Raw genomic sequence first — 14,213 nt, forward strand, 5'->3', positions numbered from 1 at the left:
TTGTACATAAAGGCCATTACTGTGGTGTGGCGTGGTATGCTTGGCAGTACCGATCTAATCATTGCTTGCTAACAGCAATTTCTGCTAATATTGTTTTTCTTTGTCCTGTTGTTTTAGGGTGAACTTCTGCTGAGGAAGAAGCTGAACTCTGATGGCGTAAGTTTTACATTTTCATTTATAATTTTCTATTCAACTAATGTTGACTTTCGTGAATTTTTTACACAGAATCTCACCACTGATGTGTTCATTGTGACTTAGAAATTAGTTAAGTTAGGTTTGAAATAGAGTTGATGTGTTTGTAGATGAAGATTCTTTATTTTGCTGTAGATATTTTAGAAGCAAGTAGGCATTGTAGCCTGTACAAAAGGTTGCATTGTTGTTGATGGCAGAATACAATTGCCAGTTTGAATCTTGAAACATGGACATAAATGTGACCAAGTTAATTGCAGTCTGTCACACTCCTATGGACTCCCCATACTCACGTGGAGAACCTTATGGGAAACTCCAAGGCTAACTGTATATCCTCTTTTGCCACACAAACATGGCCCACTTAAATCTAGATATCCCAGGGCATATCTGGGTGGAAACCTAGAGGGCTTCTAGTGTATGTATAGCATGTACATATGGCAATATGTGGGACTGGCTTTGTGTGTGACTTGTGTAAACCTTAATATGAACAAATATTTTTAGTTTGTTAGATTATTTGAATTTGGGAACATTGTGCAACATGAGTATCACCCAAGTCATCCAGGGTTCCTTTGTAACGGAAATATAGAGTAACATGAAATAATAGTAATTGTTGCTTTGAGTTTCCCAGATTGAAAACCTGCAACCCCAAAGTGGCATACAATAATCCTTTGGTCCTTCCCATTGATCTTCTGGGAAGAAACTTGGGTCAGTTTTTATGTGTTGTATTATTGTGGGATAGTTTGTGTCATTGACTTAAATCAATAGGATGGGAGGACCTCTCCTTAAGTGAAAAGGTGGAGGAAGTGTAATTTAAGTTGATAGAAAGATGTTTTAGGTATTGTTCAGAGAAAATGTCAGTTCTAGATGGAAGTGTTGACGTTTTAAGACAGGTGGCAGGGAGATGGTTCTAGTGTGCCATCCATCTTGTAAGTTCATGACTTGTAGATACTTGTCATCGGTCCTGAACAAAGAGTGAATACAATGAATCATAACAGAAGAGTTCCAAAAGATTCCAAAATTTAGAAAAGGGAATTGATAGAAATTAATAAAAATATAGGTGTATTCTTCATAATGGATGGATATATGAATCAGTTGGTCAATATGTTGATATGAAGAATTTTTTTTCTTGCTGTTTAGAGTGAGTGAAGGAACATTATAGTATGATGTGGTCTGTGTTTTCCATGTATTTGGATCTTGGGCAGTTGGTGCCAGTTCAGTGTCAGTATTATTTTTGTACAGAATGATGACCAGAACATAATTGTGTTGGCACAACTCTTGCCTGTCTCAACGTATTTTCTATCTGGGTTGATTTGTGGAGGAGTTTGGATTATAATTTTAAATTCTGCTGAGAAGTGCTTGTTTTGTGATTGATTGTACACGTGCTTTGGTATGGACATATTGTGGAATTCTGGGGGTTGTTTTTGCGATGAGCCATGAGGGTTGGATGAGTTCAAGACCTGATGTGTGTCTTTGTTTCTGCTGCTCTATGGGAAGGATTTTTTTCTGAGGATAGATGATCTCTTGGTGATTTGATGAATTCATTCATTCAAGGTTTCTATTGTGTTTATATGCTCTTGTTGGATATCATACTGTTCTTATAAAACTTTTATACTGAATGTGGTTATTAGTTTATAATGTCCAAATCCTGTGCCTGCAACTACATTAAGTTTTTCACTGTAAGGTCTTTCTTGTGTGGGCTAAATTTGTGTATGTATCAGATGTGAAGCTATTTTAGGGTTTTCCAGGGGTAAGGAACATTACCTAAAGCCTGTGAGGGGGATGCAGACATTTTGTTTTGTCAATTATAGTTCTAGCTTAATGAGATTTGTTAGTGTTTTTCACTGCTGTATTCACTGCAGTGGGTTAGGCTATTATTGATAGCTCATCTACATGTGTGAGTGCATTGGGGTTGAGATATGGGTTTGGGGTAGTGTGGCTGTGTGTGAATAGGTCAAATAGTATAGGTGATAGTGTTTCTGATGGATGATGGTTATGAGATACCCTGCATTCTCTGCCAACTAGAAAGTTTGTCAGCAATCGCTTGTTATTGTTATGCATTTGTTTCTATGATATTGTCTGACAGGATGTGTCTAGGGCTAGTGTCAAAAGTCATGTTGATATGTATTACTGTTATTGTTCTTTCAGGTGGTGCTTTTTTGTTGGTATTCTAGTATTTATTGGGTGAGATTTGTGAGTAGTATGCTGGTGGTGTGGCAGTCTTTGAGCTCATGCTGATTTGGCTAGGTAGATATGTGTGTTTGAATTCTTCCATTGATCAACCTTTGCATCATTTTTGGTATGGAGGAGGAGAGATGGTAGTATTTGAAAAAGAAAAAAAATCTTACAGGAAAGGATATGATGAATGTGGAATATTCTTGATTAGAAAAAAGGTACATGTATATGTAATCACTTAAATACTTTTCAGCTGATGTGTAGATATTAAGAAGGATAGAGGATAATAGTTTGTGTGATTTTGCAGGAGGATTTTGATTAGATAAATGGTGCAGAAATCTTAGATTGCTATTACAATGTAGCATAATTCATTACCATGATTATGTTTGAGATGGTCTTGAGATGGTGTGTATTGGGCAAAATTTCTTACTTTGTATTTTCTATGTATTGAGGATATATATATATATATATATATATATATATATATATATATATATATATATATATATATATATATATATATATATATATATATATATATATATATATTACCAAGGTGTACATGACTATATTGAGTCATGTGGATTTTTTTTTTTTTTTTACATCAGTTTAGGTAAGGATTTATGAATCCTGTAATAATTTTTCTGAAGACTTTGCTGTTTGTACCCGCAGGATGAGAGTCTTCATGAACGAATCAAGAGGCTTTCAGCCAGTGTGAGTTTACAGTTGTGTGCTATAATGTTTGAGAATGGCAGATCCCAATATTTTTGGCAGAGAATACCTGGTGATGATCTAGCCTTATTAATAGTATATTTTGTTTTTCATAGCTTTTTCATGTAGTACAGTACTTACTTGGAAAAGCTTGAAAGAGCAAAATGTATTAGAGGTAAAGGTTTGATCCTTGAATGCTTTTATTGCATCTATCACAGTTTTGAAGTTGCTTTCCACTTGTGTGCTGCTCAGATAAAGCCTTACCAGTTTTTTCCAGTTTTTCACTGCATTATCTTCATGCTACTTTCAGATGAATGTGAAATACTAGAGGATGAAATTTGACTTTTTGAAATTAACATTATTTGTGTGTTCCTTCATTGTGTAAATGTGTGCAAGACTTGATGTTCATAATAACAAAATTAATGGAAACAGGAGGAGGAAGTACAGGTCATGCTGTGGAAACCACAACGGTTATTATTATTTATTTATTCATTTATTTTATCTATTATTATTATTATTTTTTTTTTTGTGTGAGACTAACACATCAAATGATTTTCAAAATCAGACAGTATTAGTGTATTCATTACCAAGGGAACTATAGTACATATATTTCCCAGTGAACAAGAGTCTATTCACTGAATCTCTTAGATGGTAATTATATTTTTCATTACTCAGTTATCACTTAATTAGGGAAAGATTTAAGCTTAACTATAAAAAGTTTGTCATGGTTGCAAACTTTAAACTTTTTGGTGAGTCACATTTCATAAGTAACTATCACCACTTTTAGCATTTGCTCAGTAAAAGAGGACTCAAACTTGTCTTAAATTACTAATATTGTTCTTCCACCACAAACTTTTTATTTTTATTAGTCTTGTTTGTTCAACATTGGCTACTGCACCTTGCATGTAAGATGGTGCCTGACACCATTTGCATTAACATGTATACAATGATGGCTCTTCAGAGGCCAAATTCCCAACTATTCTTACTGGGTTTGTTAGCACTTAATACTTCTTTCCATGCCTCCAGACAAATATAACATGGTTCATAAAAAAAAAAAAAAAACTTACAGGAAAGGATATGATGAATGTGAGAGAATCTCCAACTTCATTAGTTTAGGTTTTTAAGCATGAGCAGGGACAGAACAAAGATGACCATGTCTTTCATTAAGAGGAAGGGGCTCTCCTAGCTATGGTACTAAACATTCACACATTGAAAGTGACTATTGTGGTGGTTGAAATATAACAGTCTTTTATCATTGAACAACAATATATCATTTCACCCAAGAAAAATTTTAGAAAACACACTCATTATAAAGGTGTGGGTATCTGATAAGGGAAACATGAGGAAAAAGAGAAGACAAGATGCTTTTTGTATTGCATATTGGTGATAGCAAAATTCATCAGCTCCTATTGGGTCTTAGAGTAGTTTGAATCTATGCTGCCCCAGGCTTTGTTAGAAGAGTGTATTAGTAGGCACATATGACTTTTGAATTTATGTATAGAAATGTGGGGAGAATAATCTTGTATTAAATAGAAATAGTAGCTTGACCCAGTCACTAGCTGAAGGGATGTCCATTGACATTAACCAACCAGTTGCACAGGAGGAGGAGATGGTAGAAAAGATTCGGGAACCTGAATGGGAAAACTAAATTGCCTGGAAAAGGACATCAATGAGGTGACATCTGACCATGAGCTGATGTACTGAAGATGGAGCATGTCTTGTGGGAAGGGGCCATAAGAACCTGAACTCCACAGAATGATAGACATTTGATGATGAATCCAATGGAGGGGTGATGTCAGGTGGCTTGTGTGATGAGTCGAGCACCAATGCCCATATACAGTACAGCCATTCCCAGTGGGGAGATCTGACATTAGTTGAGCTTTGTGCAGAGTCATTGCTACCAAGGTTACATGTTTCTATGGGAGAGGAGGAAGATGGTGGAGTTTTGTGAACGTGTTTGCTGATTTATGTGGGTTCTGGTACATCATTTAGAGCCACGTGGGATTCTGTCCATCATCAAGAGTATTGTGGAATTCAGTGTATCATCAGGAGTGATGAGGGATGTGGTAGCATGGGAACTGGCTTATGATTGATGGTGATGTGATCAGATGAATCTTAGAGGAGGATGTTGGAACCACCCATTCTTAAGGATAGCATTTTGTATTTTCCCAGAGAGCACTGGGCTTTGTGCCTTTGCAGAGAATGACAAACTCTGCACCCTTACAAAGAGTGGTGAGCTTTACACTGTCATAGGGAATGACAAGTTTTGCAGCCTTTTGGAGAGAGCAATGACTCATGAGCCCTTGAAGATGATGATGAGTTTTGCAGTCTTATGCCCTTGCTTAGTGATGAGTTTGTGTCCTCACAGAGAGCAATGAGCTTTTGTGCCTTTGCAGAGTAATGATTTTTTTGTCTTTGCCAAATAACTAGTTTTGCATCCTCATAGAGAATGACAAGTCCTGCATCCTTGCATAGATCAGTGGGCTTTTTGCTTTCACAGTGATGTGCTTTGTCTCCACAAAAAGCAGAAAGCTTCTTACCTTCACAGAGAGCAATGAACTCTACACCTTCACAGAGAGCATCAACTTCATGATTTGTCACTATTGAGCATTGTGCCTTTACTGAGTTACCTTTTTCTCTCTCTCTCTCTCTCTCTCTCTCTCTCTCACAAAGGGGAGTGATGCACTGAGCCTTGCATCAGTGCAAAAAAGAGCAGTGAGATTTACACTTTCAATAAGAAGTAACAAGTTTTGTGCCTTTAGAAATGAAGATGTGTATTGCATCATCACAAGTGATAAGTATTGTCATTGAAAAGCAGAAAGTATAATCTTCAGTGACACGTTTTATCTTCATAGAATTGCATCCCTGTAGCAACAAGTTTGCATCATTATCAAATAGTTTTCTTGGGCAGCTTGGAGAGATCCAGATTGTTGGGAGAGTTCCAGTTTTTTAGTAGTGGTGAGCTTGAGGTCATCAGGAGAAACATCTTTATTTTGATGGAGAGTTCAGCTAATTTTGGATCTATGGCAAGTTCTGGTTTGTGATCTATTGACTCCTGGTGGACAAAATCCTTAAAAATTGAGGGTTTTGTTAATAATGAAGGAAAGAAAGAACATAAACACTGAATGTAAATACATGGAAGACAGTAGATATGTAAACATATGGTTGTTCAGGTACAATGAAAGCAAAATAAAGAATTTACAAAATAAAAGGAGAAGTGCAACTAAATTTAGCTCAGAGAGAGAGAGCTATGAACAAATGGAAGTGCCTGAAGAAGTGATGTGTACTTAAAGTAGACAGTTTCATGTTGTGGCATAGCATTGATAATCTGTATCCTTAGAAGCATGACTGGATAATGTATATGAATGACTAAACTTTAAATTGAAAATGTTTTTATTAATTGCATTGTTAAGTATCATAGTGAAAGCTCGCTAGTTGAGTGGGTCAAGGTGTTGTTACTTGTGGTGAAGGTCAAGGGGGATGGTGGTTTGATCCCTGCCACTGACAAAGTTGAACTAAGAGAATGGTTTGTTAGATTCCACATGACAAAGTCTTTAAGGGCACAATCCTAGCCTCCTGATAAGGGTGAATTTGTGATGTTAACCCATATCATCATCATCAAGTATGAATTCTCCATGAAGAAATCAGGAACCCTTTTTGAGTAGGGAAGTTCATGACATTAAACGGAATCAAACTATACTGGACAATTGGTAAGGCACATTTAAACATATTGTTGGGATTGAAGGGAAGTTATTGGAGCAATCAATATATACTGTATTTGATGCCATAAGACCCACAAGCATACAGTGAACAAAGACCCCCCCCTTTCAGCAGGGAATATTAAGAAGAATACTGTATTTGTTGTGATAGTATGCATATATATATATATATATATATATATATATATATATATATATATATATACGCATATATAAACACACACATATACATATACACATATACCACCTTCACCCATCCCACTCCTATCTGTCACTCATTTATTTCCCTTTCATCTTAGCTCCTCATGGATAAAGGGTCATCCCTGTCTCTCGTGAAAAATACCAAATATACAAAATTACAACAGCTTGTGAGCATGACTAGTTTTTGTTGCTGGTAAGCCATGCATTGCCAACAATGTCTATTGATATTACTGTTATCACCCTGATTTCAAGTTTCTTTAAAAAATTCATATATTTTTATATAAAACACACTTAAAAGGCCTTTTCCTTCTTGTAAGGGGAATGGCCAAATTATACCACACACCATGTCATACACAATTAAAAAATCAATTTACCCACTCTTCCCATCATAGCACCTCTATGATGAAGGTTACCCTGGTTCCCTGTCATACTGTTTACATTAGAGGCAGTGCAGTGAGGGATAGCTCTTCCATAGCAGAACTTGACAGCTGGAACTGGTTTACTCCCTTCACCAAAATAATTAATGAAGTTGATGAAAAATACCTTTAGGCAAAGTCATCATTTCATTCACTCCTATCTTTTGCCCTCTGTTACCTGTGTCATGGACATTTTGTGTGCATCCAAAGCCCCCTTCACCCCATTCATTGTTTTCATTCTCATTCTCCCTCTTAAGTTTATTCCATCCATTAATGTTTTCTACACACTTTGTCTGGTGCTGAACAAAGATATATGTTTCATGATATCCAGCCATAATTTTTGCAGTAATTAATTTTCTAATGAAGGCCTTGTGAGTAATAATGACAAATAAAGATTATAGTGATGTTTGAGCAGGTGTATGGAGTTAGCTGAGTGTAAATGAGGTAGTCTATGACAGCTAGATGAATATTAGCGTACAAGACTTGGAGTAAATTTCTTTACACAAAATTGTATGAAAAAGTGGGTTTTACATGCAATCAAATACAGTAATATATTTGTGTGTATGTATGTGTACATACATATATGTTGGTAAGCAAAATTGATTAATTCTTGGATTCTGAAGTTGTTACTTTATATCCACAGAGCGAGTATCGCCCTGAACGGGTGAAGAAGCTTTCATCAAGCGTGAGTTTGCACGAATTGTGTGCCATCATTCAATCCCATTGCTTTGCATGTGCACACAACCATAGCTAGGCTATGACCTTGTTGTTAAGTGTCTCAGTGCACTGTCCTCATGTATAAATTCTAGGACAGAATTTTGTGTGGTTCCAGTAGATGTCACCAGTGTGATGGATGTGGTTAAACTTGCTTGCAGATAACTGGTTATAGGTGTATGTATGTATTTATCTAATTGTAATATACAGGTGTGTGTATGTGTGTGTGTTTTCAGGTGAGGAACTTTGTGTGCTATGTTTTGATTCTACAAGGTCAAAGCACTTCTTAGACAAGCTGTGAATTTTGTGTATCGACTAAATAATCGCTGTTTAGTGTCAGACTAATTTTTTGTAACATGTTAATTCTTGTACTTTGGAGTTTTGATTAACCACTGATAATGTATCCATTTTGTTGAGTGATGTAAATTGTATAAGGCATTTACAGTGAATATTTTATGTGAACTGGATAATGAACAACAAGCCTTGTTCCTTCTCCATATGTCTTATATGAAGGTGTTTTTGGATGTATATGGCCATAAAAGATGTTCACCCATACTCTGCAACATGCACACTTGGTTATACAGATGTTTGTATCTTTGTAGTTTGAAATGAAGATCATGTTCACTGATGATGATATTAAGATTAAAACTTCTAAATTAGACAATAGATAAGGCGTAAGATGAGATGGTATACCATGATAGGTGATTGGTGAATATGCAAAGGGAATAAGTTGAGCATGGGTGTTCATCTTGAGAAGCTCAATGGCAGTCAGATATTTACCTTCCATTTGGGAAGAGGCAAATAGACTTCTTATAGGAGGGGGGGGATCCATTTGGTTCAATTTATTTATTGTTGCCTGCAGTTTCTAACTAGAAATCAACAATCCCAAACAAGCTGTCAACAGCCCTGGAAAGTAGCATTGGAATGTTGTTCTGATGATATGGGTCTGGCTGCCACCAGTTTGCAGGGTGGAATGGTTGTCAGCTTCCAGTGTGTGGAAAATGGGGGAAAATTGATGGATCTCAGGGCTAATCTGGAAACTGGATGGGTGCCAGCCAGTTTGGGGCTGCACCTTTTGGTTGAAGAAAGTTTTGATGACCTTAAGAGATGGATACTGGGGAAATAGGGCTTTCCCAACTTGTGTCCTTCAGGCAATACTTTAGAGTGGCTCTAAAGATATCAAAATGATAAAGAAGTTTGTCAGTGCATAGAAAACAACAAAAACTTGGTTCTTAGCTATTTATGAAAAAGAAAAAAGAAAAGATTATGATAAATTGATAATAAAAAAGGGGAATATATGGGTGGAATACATCTTTTTGGATTTGAAGAATGCTTTTGATAAACTCATTGGAAATGGATACTGGAGACAATGGAATGTATAAAGGGAGAGATGTTGGTATGGATGAGGGATTTTGTGGGGTGAAAATGTATATGTATATGAAATATGTTCAGAGAAGTCTAAAATGTTTTTAAGAATTTAGTGGAGAATAGTAAGGTTTGGAACTACCACTAGTCATATGTTTGTATTTGCAAAATTATTTACTTCCTTTTAACATGTGAATGTAAATTAAGGTATCACCTCATATTTTTGTTCCCAGATGCAGTAAATATACAGAAAAAAGTATGGTAGTTATATTTCATAGGGGGTGGGGGTATGACGTGCATTTTTTTGTGTTAACAGCTGTGATTATATGTGAACGCTTTTCCCTTATGACCATGTGTTTTATGTTTCCTGATAATCATCACCCTCATAAAGATAACCGCCACAGCAGTAAATTCTTCTGCACATACATCCACCCACACAAATTCTGTATGTAAAAATACAGTGGTGAGTTAAGAAAATTAAGGGTGAAACGTATGCTCCATTCCTTGTTTTCTTTATACAACCACTGCAGTCTAATGCCCAGATTTTTCAAAATACAACTGGTTCTAGGTACGTTGCCTTGAGGCAAGGTCCTCATACCGACAGTGACACGCTACACAATAGACGAGGCTGGGTCTTCTCGACAGGCTCCTCCCCGTTTCCCCCGTTTGTTTACATTGAGCTTGTGTTCCTTCGATTGTTTGTTCTTTATGTTCAAAATTTCTTTCATTAATGCCTGATTTTCTTCGCGGAAACCGGTTCATTTAATGACCCTAAATTTGCTTTGCGTTGTTTGAATTGGAGCCGCTTTGTGTTGCTACGTTTTTGTTTTGTTTACCGTGCCCTGCTTGTCTTAAACACACACGCGCGCGCGCGCACACACACACACACACACACACACACACACACACACACACACACACACACACACACACACACACACACACACACACACGTCTAACAGGCTCACACACATTAATGTAACAGTACATTAACAGTTAAACAGTGGCAGACATATAGATGCTTGGTCCGACTAATTTTGGTTAGGTGAGTGGATTAACATGTCGATTGGTTCCATGTAGGTAGAAACAATAATAATCCATATCTAAGCCCACATCCAACCCACACCCGTAGACCTATGATTTATATTTTATCACAAAGCCAATTGAAATCTAATGGTTACTCTATAACATATGGAGTCTTAACTACGAAAAAAAATCCCAATATGAAATTCTGAGGACTTACGTTGACTCAACCACCGTGGCCAGATCCAAGTGGGTCTTCTCCACTGGGTGAGCTTCCCGTGAGGAATGGGTACCGACTCCTCAACCCCGAATTTGAGACTTGGGTGATTAAAGAGTGTTCCCAGTCTTGCCAGGTCTATTAAGGGGGGGCTCGCTTCTTGGATTGCCCCCCCCCCTCTTTCTCCTCAGTTTCATCCATCCCCCTATTCCTTTACACTCGCGCCGTTTCCCACTTCTTCCTCTTCCTCCTCCTCCTCCCCCTCTTCCTCTTCTCTTCAGGTTTTCGTTGGACCTGTCCCTCTGCGGTCCCTTCTTATTTGGACCCCGTGAAACCTTCCTCGTATGCACCAGTCCATTACTCGATACTCCAGCATTTCTTTGTTTAACCATAGATGATAATCACTACCCTCCTTCCCCCCTTCCCACCTTCTGCAGATAGTCAAGTTATATTAGTCGGTAGTTTGTCACTACAGGCTTATTTCATTTTTACTTCCTCTGCACACTTTTTTTTTTCTCCGTCCTCTAACTTCTCAGCGCGCGCGCGCGCGCACACACACACACACACACACACACACACACACACACACACACACACACACACACACACACACAGAATCATGAAAGGCATAGAAGTTATTGATAGAGAGAATCTGATAAAATGGGATGATGGAAACACAAGAGGACACGGAAAGAAAATCAAGAAGGACAGCTATAGAAGAGATCTGAAAAAGAACAGCTTTCCTCACAGAGTAATAGACAGTTGAAACAAGTTGGATGAAAAAATAGTGTGTGCAAGAACAATACATGAATTTAAAAATAGTTTAGATAAAATGAGATATGGAGACGGGACACCACGAGCGTAGCTCTCCTTCCCGTGAAATACAACTAGGTAAATACAACTAGGTAAACTAGGTAAATACACACACACACACACACACACAGGCGCAAAGAAACATACACTTGAGAGAGAGAGAGTGGGGGTGGGGGGCTGGAGGAATGAAGAGGGCAAGTAAACACAGGCAGAGATGGAGGGCTAGTGGAGGAGGATATTGAGAGAATGAATTCTACATATTAGACCACATTTTAGTTAGGATTTATGCTGTATTCAAACTAGTTATCATAACACAGCCCTTAGAAGAGCAGTACAGGAACTATTACACTGCAGTATGCCACAGAGTAGTCCCTATTTCACTGCAGTGAATACACTGCTTGGCGTATAAATCGGTGCGTAGTTGTATTTTCCAAAGCACTGTAGACGTTTTCACAGACATCGTTGTTATTTAGGTATTTCAGTAGTGACACGTTGGTTTAAGGTTTATTACTAAACTCGGAAATTGTTTGTGAATATAGGTCGGTGTAAATCGTCTTTTATTGTACCTGTTTATACAATAAAGATGAACAGTTGGCACACATGATTGCAGATGCATTCGTAAAGAGCAAATATAGTCTTTATTGTAATTCAGTGCAAATAAATATGAATATATCTTCCTAATTGTGCCCAACAATTTCTCAGTGTTATTCTTTTCGAGCAGTGAGCTTGTAGATGTGGTGGCTTTAAACCGAAGATCGTTATTTTTTTTTATCTCAAAGGCAGACAAGAGAGACCTTGCCAATCGTTACACGCTTTGACACTTTTTTCCTTCTCCAGGAAATTAGGTGGTAATTGGACAGAATACACATGACATACTTTACTCGTTTTTACACAACTCGACCTAGACACCGTACAACTCAAGCGCGACGGTCCGTTTTGAAATAAAGAAACGACGACATTGAAGGGCTGCCAACCTTACGGAAACGGAACCTTCGTCCCAACCGTAAACATTAGAGAGAACTTCATTGCCGCACTTTATTCAAAGAGACCTAGTGACTTAAACTTGCCCCAGACAGGTTACAGACCCCCACAGCCAATGCTTTACTAATCAAATGCCTTGTTTTCTTCTGGCAAGCTGCTTGGCGAGCCTTCATGGAGTAATGCTGTGTACCAGGTCAGTGTGTCCTAATCACATGTCTGTGTCTCCTTGTATTGCTTGTCTTTTGTGTTTGTGTAGTGTTTCCTGTTCAAGGCTGTGTTGTACATAGTAGTGGCCGTGTGGCCTTAGTAGTGTGCGGGGAGATCTGTACAAAGGAAGATTGCACCTTTTTTATATTCTCTTTGGATGATATGGAATTGCTCTCCGTATTGTCAGATTTGTTTTTGCTCAAGGCATTTGCTGAAAAAAAGGATGAGAGAAAACATTTAATGTTGTACATATTTATGATAGTTTGTATATTTTCCAGCGAGGTATCAACAAGAGTTTATATACGATTGATTAAGTCCTCTATTTATTTTCTCTCTCTCATACACACACACACACACACACACACACACACACACACACACACACACACACACACACACACACACCTGTTTTTTCTCACAGTTAATACAAAAGCGTGAAACTGTTGAAGTCCTCAGTTCCAGAAATAATCAGATATGTTTATTCAAATAGAACACACGAATGAACAAACAACAATGAACACAATGGTTAAATATTAATGACAGGGATGCAAGATAAAAAAAAAACGCACAATGAAAATTTACTCTACTAACTGATGACACTTTATCTTCAGTACGGAGGCATGTGGGAAAACTGGCTGTGCCAATGAGCCGCTACGCGACGAATGTTTAGTTGTTGACAACCCAGTTGCCAGCAGTCGAAAATGGCACATAACCCCGAAAGTGCTCGCATACCACAATTTGGGAACAGCTAGTTTAAATACATCGAAGATTTTATGGTCGTGAGAAAACGAGTCTTCAATGTACTTAGAGGACGAAAGACTCAAGATATTTAGACGTTCACCAGAATTGAATATTTGAAGTGTTCCGTTAACGTCATAGTGGGTTTTCGAGAGGTTTAATTGACGGACGTGTTAGTCAAGTTGAAGTTTAGTTTTCATGCTAACTTCATTGCTGCGTTTAAGGGGATTACTTTTCGTGAACGAATGGAATCACCTGACTGCAGTTGTGAAAGTGTGAATTGTGTAATTCGTTGCATAATAGATATGAATTCTTGAGAAATAATATAGATTGATCGCTTAGTAGTGTAACTTAAGTGAATTATAGTTGAGTTTTTGTGAATGGTTGTGTAAAGTGTTTTTTCGCTATTTGTAGAATTAATTCACGTTCAGTTGTGTAACGTAGGTGTTGTTGATCACTTTCACATTTGAAAATTAGTTGTGTAAATCGTTGATATTGTTTCCACAATTGCTGGTCACTTTCACAGTTGAGATTTGTGTAAATCGTTGATAATGTAGTTCCATAATCATAGGTCACGTTTACAGTTGTGAATTGTGTAAATTATTGATAGTGTAGTTTTCACAGTGGTGTAATTTGTGTTGTGATATTTTGTGAAACGTAATTATAAGGCTTTAATCTGTCACTAGGTTTACATAAAAATTAGCTTTAATTTAACTTTTCACAGTTTAAGTTATAAGTGATAATTTC

General features: G+C 37.4%; 1 protein-coding gene across 8 annotated transcripts in view; it reads left to right on the top strand.

Moving 5' to 3' along the window:
• LOC143037550 (adenosylhomocysteinase-like 1) overlaps positions 1-14,213 on the top strand; it is a 290,562-nt gene that overhangs the window by 80,439 nt on the left and 195,910 nt on the right. The window contains exons 2-5 of one of the 8 annotated variants that reach the window (XM_076205959.1): positions 118-156; positions 3,034-3,075; positions 8,052-8,093; positions 12,676-12,714. The exons of 1 other annotated variant lie outside the window; for it this stretch is intronic. In XM_076205959.1, coding sequence (XP_076062074.1) covers positions 118-156; positions 3,034-3,075; positions 8,052-8,093; positions 12,676-12,714 — 162 coding nt within the window. The remainder of the gene's footprint in view (positions 1-117; positions 157-3,033; positions 3,076-8,051; positions 8,094-12,675; positions 12,715-14,213) is intronic. 6 more of the 8 variants (XM_076205960.1, XM_076205961.1, XM_076205964.1 and 3 more) reach the window with 6 other exon arrangements.

Source organism: Oratosquilla oratoria, chromosome 22, assembly GCF_046742065.1.
Source record: "Oratosquilla oratoria isolate Oo_2021 chromosome 22, ASM4674206v1, whole genome shotgun sequence".
Taxonomy (NCBI): domain Eukaryota; kingdom Metazoa; phylum Arthropoda; class Malacostraca; order Stomatopoda; family Squillidae; genus Oratosquilla; species Oratosquilla oratoria.